General features: G+C 41.5%; 1 protein-coding gene across 4 annotated transcripts in view; it reads right to left on the reverse strand.

Annotated features, from left to right (window-relative positions):
* Positions 1-17588: 17588 nt before the first annotated feature.
* mtor (mechanistic target of rapamycin kinase) overlaps positions 17589-23174 on the reverse strand; it is a 123389-nt gene continuing 117803 nt past the window's right edge. For all 4 annotated transcript variants that reach the window (XM_021615845.3, XM_021615843.3, XM_090185741.1 and 1 more), the window contains exons 51-58: positions 23054-23126; positions 21722-21796; positions 21346-21481; positions 21153-21218; positions 20972-21052; positions 19795-19875; positions 19586-19691; positions 17589-19068 (exon numbers count right to left, since the gene is read on the reverse strand). In XM_021615845.3, the coding sequence (XP_021471520.1) occupies positions 19053-19068; positions 19586-19691; positions 19795-19875; positions 20972-21052; positions 21153-21218; positions 21346-21481; positions 21722-21796; positions 23054-23126 (634 nt within the window). In that variant the 3' untranslated portion in view covers positions 17589-19052. The remainder of the gene's footprint in view (positions 19069-19585; positions 19692-19794; positions 19876-20971; positions 21053-21152; positions 21219-21345; positions 21482-21721; positions 21797-23053; positions 23127-23174) is intronic.

Below are 23174 nucleotides of genomic sequence, written 5' to 3' on the forward strand. Positions count from 1 at the left end.
AGCACGCACTCGTCACTTGTTCTTAGCCAGACAACAAGCAAACATGGCTCCATGATGCTTTCTGACTGAGAGACTGATGGCCATTTGCTTCAAAATCTACAGAAACAAGCCATAAGACAAGTTAATGGGTGCTCAATTTTGATTGAAAGGAATGAGCATGTCCGTGCTTGTACTGTGTGTGTGTGTGTGTCTTAAAGCCAAAATCTCCAAACTAACATAGATGGATGGAATGAGCAACTATTAATCGTTGATTAAATTATGTGTGTAGTTAGACGTGTGTGTATCTTACAGACAGAAGATCGGCAGCCAACCGACAGGCAGCAGTAGATCGGTATTTCCTCTGTGGCTGTAAATAGCTGTGCTGCTGTATTGTGCTGTGCTATGGTCGCCGGGGGAACTGTTGTTGTGGGGCCAGCAGCACCAGCACTATTGAGTAAATGTCATAATGCTCCTATGATGTCTTCATATGGAGGAGAGTCACTGCTGGGTGCCCGCTGTTTCGCTGTGTAATGAAATATGTCGGCCGTGATGTATGGTTGTGAGAGAAGCCCAGATTGAAAATTGAATCACACTAACTTAATTTGTGGTCGGGGCAATCAAATTACCTGTTTTGGCTGCAGTGCTGACGATGAATTCATCTTTGTGACCAAACTGTCACGCCAGGGTAAGGGGGCGGAGGGGACAGAGTATGTAGGGGCTATAGAACAATTTGCTGTTGGTGCTGAGTTGTAGATGTATGCTTTGTGGCCACCATAAAGCACATAGTACTGTGAAATATGTTTTACATGGTGTAAAGGCCATACTACATACAGACTTCGTAACACCTACATAGACAGGCTCTACAAAAAACACAGATCAGCCTTTCAGAAACATTTATAAAACGCCAACGTCGGCTTATGTCGAGAGCCACTGACTGACATAGGGTATAAAGTGACATACGAACCTACGGTTGCTGACACAGGCCACAGTATTTCCTACTGTGTGGTCATGGTGTAATGTCTTTCCCAGAAAGCACCTTGGATATTTTGGAACTGGGAGTCTTTCTTGAAATATATTTATTGGTGTGGTGAGTTACAAAATGGTCGAGGCAATTGTTGGTTAGAAGTGTGGCTTTAGAACATCTGTGACACAGTCATTCAAAGGGTACGCTGGGAACGGTGTTGACGTCTTATTTCCATCCCTTACTTAACGCGCCAACAGACATGGCATGCCGATAGAGCAAATACATCCGATAAAACAAGTCATTACATAGTTATTGTGTTCTATTCACTGAGGTATACAGAATCAATGAATTGTGAAATTTGGTCACGGTTCAACCAATTATTCCAATTGTGACCAAATGTCTGACAGACCATTGAAATGATAGCAATGTGTGCACACACATCACACCCACAGTCATTTCACACTCTCCAACACACGCAGACACACTCTTCACACATTCCTCTCGCTCTCTCACAAGCACACATGTGCAGTACATGCCGTTGAATCGCGGTACCTGAATAGCGAGAGAATCTCAGAGCAATGCAGCCAAGCAACAAACAAAAAAAGAGCCGAGCTACACGACCAAGCTTACGTAATGGAGAAACAAACACATCAACACCCAGGATCACACTTCTTTGAACAGAAGTGCCGATGATCACAAACGACGCGGACAGAGGAACTTTCATCGTTATACGTCATTACAGATCGCCGCGTCTCTTTGTCCAGCCAATGTGTCATCTGTTACATGAAGCAGATCACTGCCTTAAGCCCAATGTCAAGCTCGTCAGCAGAGGACATTTGCTCGAATGGTTAAGACGTCGTTGGGTTCCCGAGCAGGAGACTCAGGTTCACATCCCACCAGTAACATAAGAACATAATAAGACAGCGTTCCTCTACTTCATTCTGTAATAACACGCAACCAAGAGCCTTCGCCGATGGCATCACACTGTGAAGGCCACCTTACCAGGCACACCTCTCTCTGGTTCTCACCACTTCTAACACACCAGACAACTACTGTCATCGCTCTGTGCAGAAAGTGCAGTGCATTTAGAATCTTAAGGAAAAACAAGCCCCTATAAATAACCTTGTTTACCCCTTTGTGTTGTGCCTGTGTCCTGCTGTGAACAACCCACTGTTTTGCTTTGGTGGAGAGTCACGTTCTATAAGAGTAAGCTGAGAGACAGAGGAGAGCAATTTGAGAAAGAGACAACGGAAGAAGAGGGGGAGAAGAAAGGCAAAAAGATGGCGAGATTGGAGGTGAGTTGAATCAAAGGGACTGCTGCTCGTGTGAGAAGGGCTGATGTGCACGTTGGTGTCATCCCCCTCAGTGGCCGGTTGTCACGGTAATGATGCGGAAGTAAGATATAGTCACTTTATCACCACACTCAGGGTCTAACATGGCCTGGGCCTTTGTCTCTCCTGCTCCCTCTGTCTTCGGTTCCAAACTCGCTGTAAGTGACAAATTGATCCTTGGAGACATGCCTTTTTGTCCCTGCTTGCACTGCTGAACAATGAGAGGAAGGAGAAAAAGACGTGGAAGTACAATATCTGGGAGCCTGGATGTGGATAATGTAGTAACTGCCTGATCGCAGGGTTATAACGGTTCCACTACCCTATTGTCCTGGGCAAAAGCCGACTACTCACACTCCAATTAATTTGCGCACAAAAAGATGGAATTTATTTTTACTTGTGCACCTCGTGTTATATCAAGGCCTAACCCTGCTCTCGTCCGTATACACTCGTACTAATATCGAACGAAAAACTGAGGGCACACAGCTGAGCTGTGACCCATCAAATAACCCCAAACATCACAGATATCCTACTCTTTCATCTAAATTGGCTTCCTCCACATCCCATCTCCTCTAAAACAAAAGGAGTTATTGTGAGCGCATCTGGCTGACCTTTTCCTGACATCCTCCGCAATGGAGCCTGAGGACAAAGAAACCAGGAGAGCGACAAGAGAAACAAAACTGGAGAGAACCTACCAGGAAGAGGAAGAAAGGAGGATGAGTGTTTTGCCTCCCAACACCCCTGGCTGTCAGACACGGTTATGATTATGAGACACAGGCAGGGGTCAGTGCGCCAGCGTGGGTATTACAATAATATACCACCACACCAGGGCTATGATAAGAATACAACTCTGACTCAGATCTGAATGTACTGTACTGTGTATGGGTCTATGTTGTATGAATGGATAGGGCATGTTCTGTAGATGAGTAGCAAGTGCAGCATAAATCCATCCAAGCACAAGTCAGACTCTTCACAGCTGAATTATTGAGTCACTGCCATTGGATGACTCATGCTAATTCAACAGTGGCTGCCTTTGCTTGTCTCCTTGTTTCATGGCCTCCTTTCTTTAGTGGCCATGGAGCTGTAGTAAGTGTTACAGAGAGTTGGAAAGCTCATTTAAAGCCATCAGCTTACGTATGTGAGGGAAAGATTGATAGAGATATTTATTTGGTACAAGTAGTCTTGTAGCTACTGTAACATCATTTTATCAGGCCTTGCTGTAAAGACCATCCAATCATTTGATTGCAGAGTGTTGCATTGCATAACACCGTAGTAACCACTTATTGTTAAACCAAGACTTTTGAAGAATCCAAAGCAACATAATGACTAAGGTAGCTGTAGTGCCACTCGAAAACTTTGAAGTGTTTCAACATTATTCTCTCACTCGCTTTTCTCCTTCCCTTCTCTCACAGTATTCTATCATCAAACCGTTCTCCTCCAACTCTTCATTCCATCCCTCCCCCCCCTCTCTCTCACACACACCCTAATCGTTGACTTTTGAGAAAAAATCTATTCCTGTGTTTTCACCACTGTGTCTGATTGATGACGTGCAGACATCATCTCACACTCTGATGCCTTTTATAGGCCCACTGTTGATCGCCATTCAGCTGCTTTTTATGACAAATAATAACAGGAGACATAATGGCTGGCCCATGTGGTAAATCAAAGCTCAGAGAAAGTGGTGGTCTGGTCAATGAAGACAAGCTGGGGACGGTCGAGAGTAGCGTTGCAAAGGGAGGGTATATTACTGGTCACTTTTTAAGTTCACCAGTAAACTACCAGAATATTGGTAACTTTCAAGGATTTCATGGAATTCTATCACATGACAGCTAGTGGCCTTTTTGGGTACATCAGATTATCACAGGTGCCTGTAATTATCATCAAATAAGATGATTTAAAAAATGTAAAAAATGTATTACAAAGCTGTTAAACATTATCCTAAGTATAGACCATCAACTCAGTCAATATTATTGCCGTTTAATATGAGGGTTTCAGGATGACATATCCTTTATATTTATTTTGACTATGTCAATGTCTTTGTAAATGTTTTGGCACCAAACTGGTGGCAGTTGTGAAAAAAGTAAGTAGTTGGAGGAGTTGCAGAGTTAAATGAAAATAATGCCATTGTTGATTAGATGCGTTTTAACATTAATTAGGCTATTTAAGCAATAAGGCCCTCGGGGGTGTGATATATGGCCAATATATCACGGCTAAGGGCTGTTCTTACGACGCATCGCGGAGCGCTAGGACACAACCATTAGCCGTGGTATATTGGCCATATATCACAAACCCCCGAGGTGCCTTATTGCTATTATAAACTGGTTACCAACATAATTAGAACAGTAAAAATAAATGTTTTGTCATACCCGTGGTATACGGTCAGCTTTCAGCCAATCAGCATTCAGGGCTCGAACCACCCAGTTTATAATTTCTCTTGAACCATATGGTATATCCACTAGAAACACGTGGACAATATGGACACAGATATATAAAAAAATAAAAAAAACTATATATGAATACATTGTTAAAAGTAATTCAAGTATAAATTACCAAGGTTACCATAGATTACCGTAGTTTTTGCAACCCTAGCAAAGAGTCAATGTGTTAGGCCCATCTAACGATGCAGTGCGTGATTTTGTTGTGTCTGGACAATTCAAACACAAAACGTACCAGCTATCATCTGTATTTAAATCAGATGGGTCAGGAAATCTTACTTTTCAGAATCACCTTTATTCGCTAAAAACATTTGCATGTCTATGTGGACTTGTGTCTCTATTCTGTTTGCATATTGTCTATTGCTGGCAGCACCTTCTCACTAAGGAACATTCTGGGTATGTGTAAATGTACTTGGTAAATAAATGTGATTCTGATGTACAGGAATTTGACTTGGTGAAATTGTGCTGCCACAATAAACAGAAAATACAGACAGATGATGAACAGGATACACAGACAACATGTAGAAAAAAAAAACATTCACTCCAGATCAGAAGTACCAACGTTCTGTGTGAAAAGTCACAAAACAGCCAAAGACCAAGGTTATGGCTGGGAATATATAGAGTGTAAGTAACTAGGAAAAAGGAAATGATAAAACTCCCCACACCTGACGTCCCTCCAACTCACATTAGCAACCAGGGTAAAAAGGGCATGTCAAGATTGCCTCCTTAGGGAGCTGCTCTCCACATGGCTAAACTTCTGTCAAGTTCATCGATACTGGCTTGCTTCTATACCAGAGTGCACAAAAACAGGCTGCTACTTGCCTGATAGCCTTGCTTAGGCCACAGACAGATACTGAACTCCCCAATGCGTCAAAACCACCCCTCTGCCTTCACAGTCAACCACTTAAAAGAGAAAAGAAGAGGGGAAAGGAAACCCACAGGAAGCAACTGTAACGTGAGAGTTGTTAAGAGAACAGCAAGGAGGAGATCGTTGGATCGTGGCCATATCGGCCAGCCCACTTTTTGATTTAAGCAGCATGGGGCAGGGGTAAATCTAAATAGCATTTCCTTGATTCCGCATATCCTCTATCCTTGCCACCTTCTCAAAACGCATTGGAGGAGAAGATCCAAAAGGCACTCCCCTCTGACCTTCTCTTCCAATGAGCTTAGAGAAGGAAGTGAGGAGAGAGGACGCAAGGAATGAAGGAAATACAATTGAGATGCATCCTTGATGCATCTCCCACTCATATCATGTGACAACTCTTTAAAGCATGTGCTTGGGGAAAATGCAGTTTAACAAAGGTTACTTCATAGGGCATTACAAGGGAGAAAATAGGTAAGCTGTTTGGGAGAGAATTAGTTATGGCACAAAATAGAGGATTATATACAAAGGTATTAATATTATACACTGAGTGTACAAAACACTAGAAACATCTTCCTAATATTGAGTTGCTCCCCTTTTGCCCTCAGAACAACCTAAATTCGTCAGGGCATGGACTACTCAAATTATCGAAAGCATTCCACACTGATGCTGGCCCATGTTGACTCCAATGCTTCCCACAGTTGTGTCAAGTTGGCTGGATGCCCTTTGGGTGGTGGACCATTCTTGATACACAGGGGAAACTGTTGAGCGTGGAAAACCCAGCAGCGCTGCAGTTCTTGACATACTCAAACCAGTGTACCTGGGAAAGGCACTTCAAAGGCACTTAAATCCTTTGTCTTGCCCATTCACCCTCTGAATGCCACACATATACAATCCATGTCTCAGTTGTCTCAAGACTTAACCTGCTCCCCTTCATCTACATTGAATGAAGTGGACTTAATGAACAAGTGAAATCAATAAGGGATCATAGCCTTCACCAGGATTCACCTGGTGAAATGTCATGTTCCTCACGTTTTGCATACTCAGTGTATATACAATATATTATACACACAACATAATACTTAGGCCCACAAGAGGATTCAGAGAAGGCAGGATTTGAGTCGTTTATAGTGGAGATGAAAGGAAAAATACTTGATGGGAGGAATGCTATATTATAAGTGCTTGGAGTATATGATATATATTACTGTATTATAGCCCAGAGGGAGTCCACAGGCCTGAACCTCTTTCTCCACCATCACTCCTCGGGGAACTCTCAAGGTGTAGGCCATAATACGACAGTTACTTGGTAAAGCACGGTAGCATTCTCCACCCACGGGGCAGAAACTGGTTGAATATGTCATTTCAACGTAATTTGTGACTTGGAATCTACCTGGAAAATACATTCACTGTTGTTTTGAGTGTGAAATTTAAACCACAGGATTATGTCATCATGGTCACCAAATTTCAACACAGGCTAACCTTGTACAAAATATGTTGAATTTGTATCTGTAAAACAACGTCAGAGTTTCAAAGTTATATATCCACTGTCAGAAGAAAGAAGAAAAAAAAAACAATAGGCTGGGCAAGACATCCAGGGCCGTAATCAGCAAAAACAAACCAAAACGACCAGAGTCATTTTCACCTTGGCTGCTGAAGGTTCATTCACCTCAGTCGATCTACAAACACCTATTAGCGATACAATCATAATGTTAAACCCCTGAAAGGGGGGAAATATGAGAAATGACTAGCATCAGCGTTCAATCAGTTGTAATGATGAATTTCATAAAATCATCAACTCTCTACAATACATAGATATCTCTTTTCGCAAATGAAATAGCTTTCACATCTGTATTCCTAAGCATCACTAATCAAGCTCTGCACACACAGACATCAATGAAGCTAACAAGTGATCGTATAATCCCATTCGCGTGAATCATTCTACTAGTACTTACAATTCTGTATTAATATTAAATCAAATCAAATTGTATTGGTCACATACACATGGTTAGCAGATGTTAATGCGAGTGTCGTGAAATGTTTGTGCTTCTAGTTCCAACAGTGCAGTAATATCTAACAAATAATCAAACAATTCCTAAAAAGCACCTAATATACACAAATTGAAAGGGGTGAATGAGAATATGTACATATAAATATATGGATAAGTGATGGCATAGGCAAGGTGCAGTAGATGGTATAAAATACAGTATATACAGTTGAAGTCCCATATACTACCCACCATTGCGACCTGTACGCTCTCGTTGGCTGGCCCTCGCTTCATACTCGTCGCCAAACCCACTGGCTCCATGTCATCTACAAGACCCTGCTAGGTAAAGTCCCCCCTTATCTCAGCTCGCTGGTCACCATTGCATCTCCCACCTGCAGCACACGCTCCAGCAGGTATATCTCTCTAGTCACCCCCAAAACCAATTCTTTCTTTAGCCGCCTCTCCTTCCAGTTCTCTGCTGCCAATGACTGGAACGAACTACAAAAATCTCTGAAACTGGAAACACGTATCTCCCTCACTAGCTTTAAGCACCAACTGTCAGAGCAGCTCACAGATTACTGCACCTGTACATAGTCCACCTATAATTTAGCCCAAACAACTACCTCTTTCCCTACTGTATTTAATTTATTTATTTTGCTCCTTTGCACCCCATTATTTGTATTTCTACTTTGCACATTCTCCCATTGCAAATCTACCTTTCCAGTGTTTTACTTGCTATATTGTATTTACTTTGCCACCATGGCCTTTTTGCCTTTACCTCCCTTATCTCACCTCATTTGCTCACATCGTATATAGACTTGTTTATACTGTATTATTGACTGTATGTTTGTTTTACTCCATGTGTAACTCTGTGTCGTTGTATGTGTCGAACTGCTTTGCTTTATCTTGGCCAGGTCGCAATTGTAAATGAGAACTTGTTCTCAACTTGCCTACCTGGTTAAATAAAGGTGAAATAAAATAAATAAAAAACGTCGGAAGTTTACGTACACTTAGGTTGGAGTCATTAAAACTTGTTTTTCAACCACTCCACAAATTTCTTGTTAACAAACTATAGTTTTGGCAAGTCGGTTAGGACATCTTCTTTGTGCATGACACAAGTAATTTTTCCAACAATTGTTTACAGACAGATTATTTCACTTATAATTCACTGTATCACAATTCCAGCAGGTCAGAAGTTTACACACACTAAGTTGACTGTGCCTTTAAACAGCTTGGACATTTCCAGAAAATGATGTCATGGCTTTAGAAGCTTCTGATAGGCTAATTGACATAATTTGAGTCAATTGGAGGTGTACCTGTGGATGTATTTCAAGGCCTACCTTACAACTCAGTGCCTCTTGCTTGACATCATGGGAAAATCAAAAGAAATCAGCCAAGACCTCAGAAAAATAATTGTAGACCTCCACAAGTCGGGTTCATTCTTGGGAGCAATTTCCAAACGCCTGAAGGTACCACGTTCATCTGTACAAACAATAGTACGCAAGTATAAACACCATGGGACCACGCAGCCGCCATACCGCTCAGGAAGGAGACGCGTTCTGTCTCCTAGAGATGAACGTACTCTGGTGTGAAAAGTGCAAATCCCAGAACAACAGCAAAGGACCTTGTGAAGATGCTGGAGCAAGAGGTAGAAAAGCATCTATATCCAATCTTAATGGTTGTACAGTCGTCTCAAATAAAACTGTGAAGGACCTCGGCGTTACTCTGGATCTCTCTTTTGAAGAACATATCAAGACTGTTTCAAGGACAGCTTTTTTCCATCTACGTAACATTGCAAAAATCAGAAACTTTCTGTCCAAAAATGATGCAGAAAAATGAATCCATGCTTTTGTCACTTCTAGATTAGACTACTGCAATGCTCTACTTTCCGGCTACCCGGATAAAGCACTAAATAAACTTCACTTAGTGCTAAATACAGCTGCTAGAATCCTGACTAGAACCAAAAAAATGTATCATATTACTCCAGTGCTAGCCTCCCTACACTGACTTCCTGTCAAGGCAAGGGCTGATTTCAAGGTTTTACTGCTAACCTACAAAGCATTACATGGACTTGCTCCTACCTATATCTCTCTGATTTGGTCCTGCCGTACATACCTACACGTATGCTACGGTCACAAGACGCAGGCCTCCTAATTGTCCCTAGAATTTCTAAGCAAACAGCTGGAGGCAGGGCTTTCTTCTATAGATCTCAATTTTTATGGAATGGTCTGCCTACCCATGTGAGAGACGCAAACTCGGTCTCAAACCTTTAAGTCTTTACTGAAGACTCATCTCTTCAGTGGGTCATATGATTGAGTGTAGTCTGGCCCAGGAGTGTGAAGGTGAACGGAAAGGCTCTGGAGCAACGAACCGCCCTTGCTGTCTAAAAAACATCACTGCTCTAGAGGAGATCTGCATGGAGAAATGGGCCAAATTACCAGCAACAGTGTGTGAAAACCCTGTGAAGACGTACAGAAAACGTTTGACCTCTGTCATTGCCCACAAAGGGTATATAACAAACTATTGAGATAAACTTTTGTTATTGACCAAATACTTATTTTCCACCATAATTTGCAAATAAATTCATAAAAAATCCTACAATGTGATTTTCTGATTTTTTTTTCCCTCATTTTGTCTGACATAGTTGAAGTGTACCTATGATGAAAATTACAGGCCTCTCTCATCTTTTTACGTGGGAGAACTTGCACAATCGGTGGCTGACTAAATACTTTTTTGCCCCACTGTATCTGGTAAAACCTTTTTTATTCTATGTGCTATGCATTTGGCCAATATTTTCACATCACACCATTGAAGTGTAAGAGGCCTCCAGTTTTATAAATGGACTGAATCTTTATACTTACCACCTGTTTACGTAGTAATGAAATCAGACGACCTTGTTGAGTACCTGAAAGTCTACCATTTTTATAGGAGTAATTAAAACATGCTAATAATGGATCTCTGAGTACATATAGTATACCTCTAGTGGTATACCATCAAGCCCTCGTGTTTTTGCAGACTAAAAATATTTTATTGCCTCAAATGTCCTCTTCTGTAAGTTGGCCTTCACATAGGTTTTTCTGTGAATTTGTTAATTTGACCTTATTATTATTAGGAAAGACATCCTTACAGTTAACATCATTCAGTGGAAATGGAGGTGACTGAAAAGAAAACATATGCTGAAAATATTTTCCTTCCTCTTTCAAAATATAATTTGGTGAATCATGGATGAGTCCATTGTTTGTAACAAGTGTCTGTAAATTATTTTTGGTAGCATTTCTATGTTGAGGATTCCAGAAAAACTTTCTGAATTTTTCACAGTTTTCCACCTAATTCGCTTTATTTTTGCAATACATTACACTCGATCGTTCTTGAATAAGTAACTCCATTTCTTTTTGTTTTTCCTCTAACTTATTTTGTGGTTCTATAGTACAGTTTCCATTACCATCTATCTACCTGGCTGTTACTTCCTCCATTTCCTTTATTAGTCTAATCTTTTTTGACCTAAACTGCTTTTGTTTTAACGATGAGTATTGGATTGAATGGCCTCTAAAAGTACATTTAAAATTGCCCCATACAATACGGGGATGTGCTGTAAGTATGTTGTAAAACACAATAGATCTGGTATGAATAACACAATAGATCTGATATGCTTAGGCCATCATAGGTCTATGGAGATCTTCACGATTGCTGTAATAATCTGAGCAGAATCTCGAACAGCGTTGATAACACATTGGAAATTCAACTAACTTCTGGCTGTCTTTTTGAGTAGGTGAAAATAAATTGTAATCTCACTGATCAACGTCTAAACCAAACATTAGCCAATTATCCACGTTTAAATGACGTCGTGTGTCCAGTGGGCAGCCTCCATGGTCGGTCTCTTCACCTTCCATCGTTTAGGAGGCATTGTCTCCCGATATCATTCGTCAACAACGATCGATGAAGCCCATTTAACGTGAGCTATTGACTCACAGACCCTCAACAGACAGAGGCTGAAAAAAATACAAAGAAATTAGATGGAGGTGAAAAGGGAACAAAAGGGCGGGTATGAAAACGCTGCTTTTCAGCCTAATGAGATTTGGAGAGAGAAAGAAAGAAGGAGGTAGGGGGAAAGAGAAAGAGAGAACACAGAGGAGGAATCGATCGATGCAAGCAGATAATCTAGGGCTCTGTCCCAATGTGTAAATTGGTGACATTGCAGGGGTGGGTACACCAGGGAAGAGATCAATTGGCTGCTTTTTTTTCTCCCTCTGTAATCCTTAACTATCTATAAGTAATTAACCTTCAGAGGAGAAAGAGGGAATAAAATTAGAAGAGAGGAGCCGCTGTAGAGCAAACGCAATAAGTAGGCAGCGCTGATGCACTCGGTGCTGGAACTCTTTTGCTGACTAAAACTTGGGAACTGCAATTGTGGCAATTTAAATGGTTTATAATATATTTACAGAGCCTTCAGAAAGTATTCACACCCCTTGACTTATTCCATATTTTGTTGTGTTACCGCCTGAATTCAAAATGGATTACATTTATTCTTCCCCCCCCCCCCCCCCCATAACTACAGCGAAAACATGTTTATAGAAATGTATTATAAATGCAACACAGAAATATCTCACTTACATAAGGATTCACACCCCTGAGTGAATACTTTGTAGAAGCACATTTAGCAGTGATTACAGCTGTCAGTCTTTATAAGAGCTTTCCACACCTGGATTGTGCAATAGTTGCCCATTATTCTTTTAAAATTATTCAAGCTCTGTCATATAGATTTAAAAAAATAATTGCTAGACAACCATTTTCAGGTCTTGGAATATATTTTCAAGTAGATTTAAGTCAAAACTAACATCTACTGTCTTCTTGGTAAGTAACTCCAGTGTAGATTTGGTCTTGTGTTTTAGGTTATTGTACTGCTGAAAGGTGAATTAATCTCCCAGTATCTGGGAGTCTCCCAGTGTTAAGCAAATGTTTACTCCTGAACTTATTTAGCCTTGCCATAACAAAGGGGTTGAATACTTATTGACTAGACATTCCAGATTTTGTGACAAAAAAAAATCTTGATTTAATCCATTTTAAATTCAGGCTGTTACACAACTAAATGTGGAAAAAGTCGAGGGGTGTGAATACTGTCTGAAGGCACTGTACATTCTTAGTCTAAGTACTTCCATATCATCCGTTTCATATTTGTTTTTCTATGACCTCTCCTTGGAAGTAGTCTACGGGTGGGTGGGTAGGCATCTCTTTTGAATAAAGACATTTTCAGATTATTTTAAATAGGATGTCAAGGTGACTGCTGAAGAATGCAGAATCTACCAGCTCCCTTTAACCAGTTATATCAGCCATGACCTGTATACAGACCCAGATCTCCGGTGACAAACATACATAGTGCAACATTTGGTTCTGGGTTCCACCATCACTAGATTTCTATCATCAGTGAAGGACAAGTGCTCAAATGATCAAGGAACTACAGTATGGGCCAAGAAGTTTATTTTCGGGGTTACTAGTGTACCTTTTAGTATTAGAATCCCTTCTCACCTCATCTCTAAAACTGTTATGAGGCCAGTTTCTGCAGAGTTGCTCCTCACATGGACAGAGCTGGAGTGCCCTGTGGGTAGGTTTGCTTCACTGCATTCCAGAAGATTCTGCACATGCATACTATAGTTGAACATTACTTTTTCCAGATTTTGTTATGTTACAGCCTTATTATAAAATGAACTAAATTGATTTCCCCCACGTTTTTTTCGACACACAATACCTCATAACGACAAAGCAAAAACAGCTTTTTATACATTTTTACAAACGTGTAAAAAATACAAAACTGAAATATCACATTTACATTAGTATTCAGACCCTTTACTCAGTACATTGTTGAAGCACCTTCGGTAGCAATTACGGCCTCGAGTCTTCTTGGGTATGATGCTACAAGCTTGACACACCTGTATTTGGGGAGTTTCTCCCATTCTTCTCTGCAGATCCTCTCAAGCTCTGTCAAGTTGGATGGGGAGCGTAGCTGCACAGCTATTTTCAGGTCCAGAGATATTCGATCGGGTTCAAGTCCGGGCTCTGGCTCGACAACTCAAGGACATTCAGAGACTTGTCCTGAAGTCACTCCAGCCTTGTCTTGGCTGTGTGCTTAGGGTCGTTGTCCTGTTGGAAGGTGAACCTTAGCCCTAGTCTGAGTTCCTGAGCAGTCTGGAGCAGGTTTTCATCAAGGATCTCTCTGTACTTTGCTCCGTTCATCATTCTCTCGATCTTGACGAGTCTCCCAGTCCCTGAAAAACATGCCCACAGCATGATGCTGCCACCACCATACTTCACCGTAGGGATGGTGCCAGGTTTCCTCCAGATGTGACGCTTAGCATTCAGGCCAAAGAGTTCAACTTTGGTTTCATCAAACCTGAGAATCTTGTTTCTCATGGTCAGAGAGTCCTTTAGGTGCCTTTTGGCAAACTCATGTGCCTTTTACTGAGGAGTGGCTTCCGCCTGGCCACTCTACCATAAAGGCTTGATTAGTGGAGTTCTGCAGAGATGGTTGTCCTTCTAGAATGTTCTCCCATCTCCAGAGTAGATCTCAGGAGCTCTGTCAGGGTGATCATCGGGTTCTTGGTCATCTCCCTGGCCCAGGCCTTCTCCCCCAATTTCTCAGTTTGGCCAGGCGGCCAGCTCTAGGAAGAGCCTTGGTAGTTCCAAAAGTATTCCATTTAAGAATGATGGTTGCCACTGTGTTCTTGGGGACCTTCAATGCTGCAGACATTTCTTGGTACCCTTGCCCAGATCTGTGCCTCGACACAATCCTGTCTCGGAGCTCTATGGACAATTCCTTCGACCTCATGGCTTGGTTTTGGGACATTATATAGACAGGTGTGTGCCTTTCCAAATCATGTCCATTACCACAGGTGGACTCCAATCAAGTTCTAGAAACATCTCAAGGATGATCAATGGAAACAGGATGCACCTGAGCTCAATTTCGAGTCTCATAGCAAAGGGTCTGAATACTTATGTAAATGAGGTATTTCTGTTGTATGTAATAAATTGTCAAAATTGATAAAAACCTGTTTTCACTGTCATTATGGGGTATTGTGTATAGATTGATGATAAAATATTTTTAATTAATTGTTTTTAAAATAACACTGTAACGTAACAAAATGTGGAAAAAGTGAAGGGGTCTGACTGTGCCATTAATATCATGCAAAACTTCTGAAGTAGAGATCAACATTATTCAGTAATGCAAACAAAAATAATGATATTGAAAGCAAAACCTAAACAATATTATTGGGAGCAAAAATTATAATATTAAGTGAAAAAGATTATGCAAGGAAATACATTTGAAATGCAAGAAGGGGGGCACACTTCCCTCAATATCAAATCCCAATGCTCCAGGGCAGTGACGACAATACCCTGTGTATGGTGACATTTTTGGGATGGGACGTTAAACGGATGTCCTGATTCTTGGCACTTGAAAGACCAGGGGTGTTAACCCCAGTGTCCTGGCTAAATTACCAACCTGGCCCCATTCCATCATGGCCATCTAATCATCTACCTCACTCATAATTGGCATAGATCACTCCTCACCTCTCCACCATGTGTTTGCTGTGCATTACCCAAGTGGTGGTGGATGAGGTGAGTTTCCCAGTTACTAAACACAGCAAAAAATCAAACGTCCCTTTATCAGGACCCTGTCTTTCAAAGAAATTCGTAAAAATCCAAATAACCTCACAGGTCTTTATTGTAAAGGGTTTTTAACACTGTTTCCCATGCTTGTTCAATGAACCATAAACAGTTAATGAACATGCACCTGTGGAACGGTCGTTAAGACACTAACAGCTTACAGACGGTAGGCAATTAAAATTTAGGACACTAAGAGGCCTTTCTACCGACTCTGAAAAACACCAAAAGAAAGATGCCCAGTGTCCCTGCTCATCTGCGTGAACGCGCCTTTGGCATGCTGCAAGGAGGCATGAGGACTGCAGATGTGACCAGGGCAATAAATTGCAATGTCCGTACTGTGAGATGCCTAAGACAGTGCTACAGAGAGACAGGACGGACAGCTGGTCGTCCTTGCAGTGGCAGACCACGTGTAACAACACCTGCACAGGATCATCCGAACATCACACCTGCGAGTTACACCAGGAACGCACAATCCCTCCATCAGTGCTCAGACTGTCCGCAATAGGCTGAGAGAGGCTGGACTGAGGGCTTGTAGGCCTGTTGTAAGGCAGGTCCTCACCAGACATCACCGGCAACAACGTCGCCTGTGGGCACAAACCCACCATCGCTGGACCAGACAGGACAGGCAAAAAGTGCTCTTTGCTGACGAGTCGCGGTTTTGTCTCACCAGGGGTGATGGTTGGATTCACGTTTCTTGTTGAAGGAATGAGCATTATACCAAGGCCTGTACTCTGGAGCGGGATCGATTTGGAGGTGGATGGTCCGTCATGGTCTGGGGCGGTGTGTCACAGCATCATCGGACTGAGCTTGTTGTCATTGCAGGCATTTTCAACGCTGTGCTTTACAAGGAAAGACTTCCTCCTCCCTCCTGTGGTACCTTTCCTGCAGGCTCATCCTGACATGACCCTCCAGCATGACAATGCCACCAGCCATACTGCTCGTTCTGTGCGTGATTTCCTGTAAGACAGGAATGTCAGTGTTCTGCCATGGCCAGCGTAAGAGCCCGGATCTCAATCCCATTGAGCACGTCTGGGAGCTGTTGGATCGGAGGGTGAGGGCTAGGGCCATTCCCCCCAGAAATTTCCGGAATCTTGCAGATGCCTTGGTGGAAGAGTGGGGTAACATCTCAAAGCAAGAACTGGCCATTTAAAAAATATTTTATTTATATATATATTTCACCTTTATTTAACCAGGTAGGCCAGTTGAGAACAAGTTATCATTTACAACTGCGACCTGGCCAAGGTAAAGCGAAGCAGTGTGACACAAACACAGAGTTACACATGGGATAAACAAAGGTACAGCCAATAACACAAATCTGGTGCTGTCCATGAGGAGATGCACTGCAGTACTTAATGCAGCTGGTGGCCACACCAGATACTGACTGTTACTTTTGATTTTGACCCCCCCTTTGTTCAGGGACACATTACTCCATTTCTGTTAGTCACATGTCTGTGGAACTTGTTCAGTTTATGTCTCAGCTGTTGAATCTTACATTCATACAAATATTAACACATGTTAAGTTTGCTGAAAATTAACGCAGTTGACAGTGAGAGGATGTTTCTTTTTTTGCTGAGGTTCTGTAAAACAGTTCAGTAAGTAGAAATGTGCTAGATACATCCTTTCAATCAATCCATTCTGTGTAGGCAGGGTTTAGAGGTGTAGATGATGACCAGTGGTCAACCAGTTTAGGAGTGATAGTTCATCTTCATGTTATAAGTGCCATGGGATTTTTTATGACCACTGAGAAAGATGAGAGTAAAGGGTGCCCCCTACTGATCCTCTAACACACTTCCAGCTACATCTGGTCTCCCATCCAGGGACCGACCCTGCTTAGGTTCAGAGGCAAACCAGTAGTGGGATGCAGGGTGCTATGCTGATAGAATGAATGTGCCAAAACTTACAACTGCCCCCAAAACAATTTAATGCAAAGAAGGTGGTGTTTAATCACAATCGCATTTACATTAAAAATGTTTCAGTGAAAACTATAATTTTTTATTAACTAATTTGTTAGCACATGTAAAAAAAAATCTTGCAATTATGATTTCTTTGCTCAATATTTTGGGTTTATATTTTGCTTGCAATATATTCTCAACTTCAGAAGTTTTGCTTGATATTTATAGGAGAAAAATGAGCTCCATACGCTGGTGGATGAAAACGACATTTTCTAAAAATAAAAAAAAATGTACAGAAACTCCCTGCAATGTAATATGAACATTTCATGACCTTAGGACCAAGAAAATGTATTTAAAATAGCTTCTGAAGTTTCATAATTGTATGTTCGTTAATAGTGATGATATGCAAAGGCAATGAACATTTAAGCATACAAACATGATCAGCATTATCACAAATATTTGGACAATGGCAAAGAGCACAAGACAAGTATCAATAGATCTTTATTTATTGGCATAGAATTATGCATGCAACCATCTTAAATCAAATACTCCCATTCATATTCTATCATGGGACACCCTTCAATAATGTTTAAATTAGCAAAAGGCATACAGTATGTTACTCAAATAGTCACATTAACACACAATAATACAATGGACTAGTGGTCTATGAAGGACTATGAAGCAGATGCAACAAGTAAATTATTATTATTTTTTTAAAACTTGTTACAAATATGGCCACAGTAGAAAGCATTAGCATGATGACAGTGACATAATTAAACACTGGGCAGCACTTCCTCTTTACAGCCAGCGCTTTGAGCAATAAGCACTAGCAAATAACCAGGGCCTCGTTTCCCAAAGCCATCGTCAGAACCTTCGTACAATGTATCTTTAGTAGCCGTGCTGTTTCCCCAAAACATTGTCACTAAAGTTACACTTGAAAACGCTTTACTATTTACTGACTACCTCAGACCACTGGTAGAACAGCTGAGTAGGTTGTTAGAGGCTTCTTTGCCATTTCCACGTCACTTCATACACAGAAGTTCTCCGCTGTAGTCAACTTCAAAACAAAGTTGACTACAAATTCAAAGTCGCCAATGTCTTTGCAATTGTTACAAACAAGCGAAGAATAAAACATGGCTTGAAATGAACACTGAGATGACTGCAAAATAGAAATACATTATAGGCTACATTGAAATAAATGTTATGTTCAATCAATTTCATTATATTTAGCTAATTCTAGGCTACTGTCTATAATTTTTGCTACAATATTTAAAAAAAAAAAAGTAACAATATGTGCACGTGCCAAATCTTGATTTTGTGGGTTATTATAGGGTAAGCATTTAGAATAAGCCGCCTCAATATTTGCCGCCATAGGTGGTAATATCTAGTAGCTGATCTGTCATCAGTATTGTGTAATAATTGTAATGCTAAGGTTAGATCTGAATGGAGAAAGCTGATTCGAAGAAAGCTGATGCTTTTCTTTCGATCCGATCAGTATTGACATGGTCTAACGACGCACTTAGTGAACATTCTCTCTATTTGCTTGTTTGGGAAATACTTTAAAACGTGGCTCATAAATAACGAGGCATCTGACACGATCATTGTAATGCTTAAGTTACATCGCAACTGGGAAACGAGGCCCAGGTTGTTACCTTGTACAGTACATAATTGTAGCTGTTACCTTTACATGGTATTACATCCTGGGATTAAATGTTACATGGGTCATTACTTAAAACTAAGGATTTGGCGCTAATTTCATTAAATTGGAAGTAATTAGCTAAGTGAATGTAAAATGCTTGAAACCAATGTCAGCATGGCATAATTTGATAAAGATCTTTGGAAATGTAATTCCTTGCCATGGACCATCTCTCACAAATTAACCACATAGTTACCAAGTAAGTTCATGGTTACTTGATGAAAACAGGCTGTGTAACTCTTCAAGTGTAGCTCTTCTACCAAAATGGACACCTGGGGGATGCAAAACAATACAAGTTCAGTGACCATTGTTAAAAAAGTTCCCAACATAAGCCACAAATGTTTGCCCAACCAAGACATTTTTTTGTAGTTTGGGTACCTGTCTGATCCTGCTTTAGGCAACGTATAGTTGTCTTGTCAAACAGCATGGCAGTGCCATAGCATTGTTGAATGCTGAAACAGTCCACCACCCAGGCTAGGCTAATTGATGCGAACTAACAGTTACCGATGATGGTAACGAGCCAATGTAGCACAGGCTAGGCTAACTAATGCTAACTAATAGTTCTAGGCTAACTTCTGAAAACTAACAGCGCTAGTCTAACTGATGCTAACTAACAGTACTTTGCTAGCAGAATCTCACTAAGAGTACTAGGCTAACTGATGCCAACTTATAGTATTTGTCTGATGCTAACTAACAGTAGGCTAACTGATGCCAACGTATAGTATTTGTCTGATGCTAACTAACAGTAGGCTAACTGATGCTAACTAACAACAAACAGATCATACTGACCATCCAATATAACACTGGCATAGGTTCTCGTGCGACGTCGCCTGCTTGATGAGGAGCTCCACTTGGGTTGGCACATCCAGAGTCTCATCGTGTGAGAAATCACGCCCTGATGGGGAAAAGCCATACATATTAGTCAATGAATGCTAATATACTAGCATATCCTAGCATTTTTAGTTACATGTGTAGGGAATGTGTAGGGAAAGACTTACCAGTCAGCTTGTCTCGTACTCTGTTGATAATCTGGATAGCCTTTTTATTCAGGGCCTCAGGCTGGACAGTGCCATCTCCAACTGATGGGAGAGGAACACAGTGATGACTGATACACTAACATTTTAGGAAATATTTGGGCCAACAATAAGCAAAGATAGTACTTCCCAATACCAATATCCTCCACAATCCTTTGTTGAGGAAAGAAAAACCCATAGAAGCTACATGCCACTCAGCAACTATTCATAGCTGTGTTTTAACACAGGAAGCGCCGAGAGCGTCATGTTGACAAAACACATTTAAAACATTTTTTGTCATGTCCCCCACCCCCGTCCTTGAAATAAGTATATTTAACACACGTATGTTGTTCACAAAGAGAATTTGCCCCTCATCCACTGCCAGTCAGCCTGCGCAGCTGATGGCCCATCGAAATTACACCTAAACTATATTGAAACTAATTTCACACATTAGCCAAAAGACAAGATTAAATTGACAATAGTCTGATGGGTGAAAATATTATCAATTGTCAAATGTATATGAAGAGATGGGCAGCTTGGAATTGACACAGAGGCAGGAAAACGGAGCTCCAAAAATACACTTTTTCAAATACTTATACAATTAGTTAGATTCAGGTTAGACATTTTGATTTCTATATAGCATCAGAAAGAGCAGTTTCTAGAACACGTAGCTTGGCCAAATAACAAAAACATTTAAGATGTGAGCTCTATTTCAAAATACCACTTTTTCTAAGAATGACCATTGTTTTATGCGCTAAAAAACGTGAGCATGCGGCAGCATATGGACATAAAACAACTTAAAATACGCTATCCTGTTCTTTGAAATACATTTTCTTATTTCCATAGTGCTTCTTAAGACCCGCCAAAACATTTTTTTTTAAATAGCTTACAGTAAAATAAAGTATTGAAAATACTATTATGTTCTTCATATGTTACCTAAGACCTTCATAAACATAACCAAATGATAATTTGTCCAATAGCATATATGAAATGTATTTATTAGACTGTTAGAATGTTGAAGTCCAAAAGACAAGTCATTGGTTTGAAGTGGGGTCCCTCGAGGCCCACCATTTCTAGCGTTAACAAACATAGCCACCATAGAAACTACTAGGAATGTTAGCCTCATGCATTTTTACAGTATTGGCTTGAGCCAAAGACTCACGGAAGGAATGAATGGATTCAGGCACGGTAGTTCCTGGTTTCTTGTGTGTGGTCTCACCAAGGTCGATCCCCTCCAGTGCTTCTGCATTGGACAACAGACACAGCACAGAAAGATGCATTCAGTCTGGAAACATTCCAGATGTTGTTAGTGACACAAAATGGACGTCTTGTTTCACACTCACCGACTGATTGTCCAGCAGTGTAGGAGTCAGTTCTGGTCCTGGATCGCTTGTTTCCCTTGGTGTTCGCTGTGGACCACAAAGAAAGAGAGGGCTCAATTGTTTGCTGGGTTGTTGATTTCAGATGGTTTAAAGGTATTTCAGTGTTTAAGAGGCTTTCAAGATGTTTTGAGGCGTTTCGGAGTGGTTTCCTTACTGTCCATCAGTCTCCAGTTGAGCAGTGGGTCGTAGACGAAGGCCTCCAGTACGGCCATGACACTGTCCCTGTGCTCCCTCAGCACCTCCATCACCGTGTGACATGTGATCCTGTAGTTCCCATCCAGCCCTGTCACCTGACCAACGCACACAGGGGAGGGACACATTGATTGACAGAACAGAGAGGGGAGTTTTATTGTCTGTTCTGATTGGTAATTGTAGCCTGGGTGCCAGCCGGAAATCTTTGCTTCGCTCCTCAAGTCTGCAGTGCAAACCCTCAATTGAGTTGCAGGATTAAGTGCCTTCCATGACAGAGGCAAATGTGAACTATTGACAAGAGTATGTAAAATAAAACCTCTGAGAGTTATTCCTCCTACCTCCATGGCGTTCGTCAGCATTCTTGTCAGTCTGAAAGGAATCTTCTCCGGGAACTTCTCCCTGGTCATGGCAACCTGTAGTGGGAAAAACATTTATAAAATATTGACAACATTCACAGATACACTACATGACCAAAGGTATGTGGACACCTGCTATGTGAACATCTCATTCCAAAATCATGGGCATTAATATGGAGTTGGTCCCTCCTTTGCTGCTATAACAGCCTCCACTCTTCTGGAAAGGCTTTCCACTAGATGTTGGAACATTGCTGCAGGGACTTGCTTCCATGCAGCCACAAGATCATTAGTGATGTCGGGAACTGATGTTGAGCGATCAGGCCTGGCTTCGCAGTCAACATTCCAATTAATCCAAAAGGTGTTCGATGAGGTTGAGGTCAGGCCAGTCAAGTTCTTCCACACTGATCTCAACAAACCATTTCTGTATAGACCTCGCTTTGTGCACGGGGTTCTTGCCATGCTGAAACAGGAAAGGGCCTTCCCAAAACTGTTGCCACAAAGTTGGAAGCACAGAATCATCTAGAATGTAATTGTATGCTGTAGCGTTAAGATTTCCCTTAACTGGAACTAAGGGGCCTGATCCATGAAAAACAGCCCCAGACCATTATTCCTCCAACAAACTTTACAGTTGGCACTATGCATTCGGGCAGGTAGCGTTCTCCTGGCATCCGCCAAACCCAGATTCGTCCGTCGGACTGCCAGATGGTGAAGTGTGATTCCTCACTCCAGAGAACGTGTTTCCAATGGCGGCAAGCTTTACACCACTCCAGCCGAGGCTTGGCATGTTGATTTTAGGCTTGTGTGCGGCTGCTCGGCTATGGAAACTCATTTCATGAATCACCTAATGAACAGTTCTTGTGCTGACGTTGCTTACAGAGGCAGTTTGGAACTCGGTAGCAACCGAGGACAGACAACTTTTTACGGGCTACGAGCTTCAGCGATCCCATTCTGTAAGCTTGTGTGACCTACTACTTTGCGGCTGTGCCGTTGTTGCTCCTAGACGTTTCCAACTCACAATAACAGCACTTACAGTTGACAAGGGCAGATCTAGGAGGACAGAAATTTGATGAACTGACTTGTTGGAAAGGTGGCATCCTATGACGATGCCATATTGAAAATCACTGCGCTCTTCATGGCCATCCTACTGCCAATGTTTGTCTATGGCGATTGCATGGCTGTGTGCTCGATTTTATACACCTGTCAGCAACGGGTGGGGCTGAAATAGCCAAATCCACTAATTTGAAGGGGTGTCCACATACTTTGTATAAATAGTATACATTCAGTCAGGTTCTGATTTTGGAGGCCCCTGCTCACCTCAAAGCAATCCCCAAAATCAATGTGGAGGATCTTGCCACTTAGTCTGTCCAACATCAAGTTGGATGGATGCCTGTAGAGGAAATGGAGAGAAACTGAGTGAGGGTAGTCTACACACTGG

The sequence above is a fragment of the Oncorhynchus mykiss genome, chromosome 9 (genome assembly GCF_057628025.1).
Source record: "Oncorhynchus mykiss isolate SJ-2025 chromosome 9, ASM5762802v1, whole genome shotgun sequence".
NCBI lineage: Eukaryota > Metazoa > Chordata > Actinopteri > Salmoniformes > Salmonidae > Oncorhynchus > Oncorhynchus mykiss.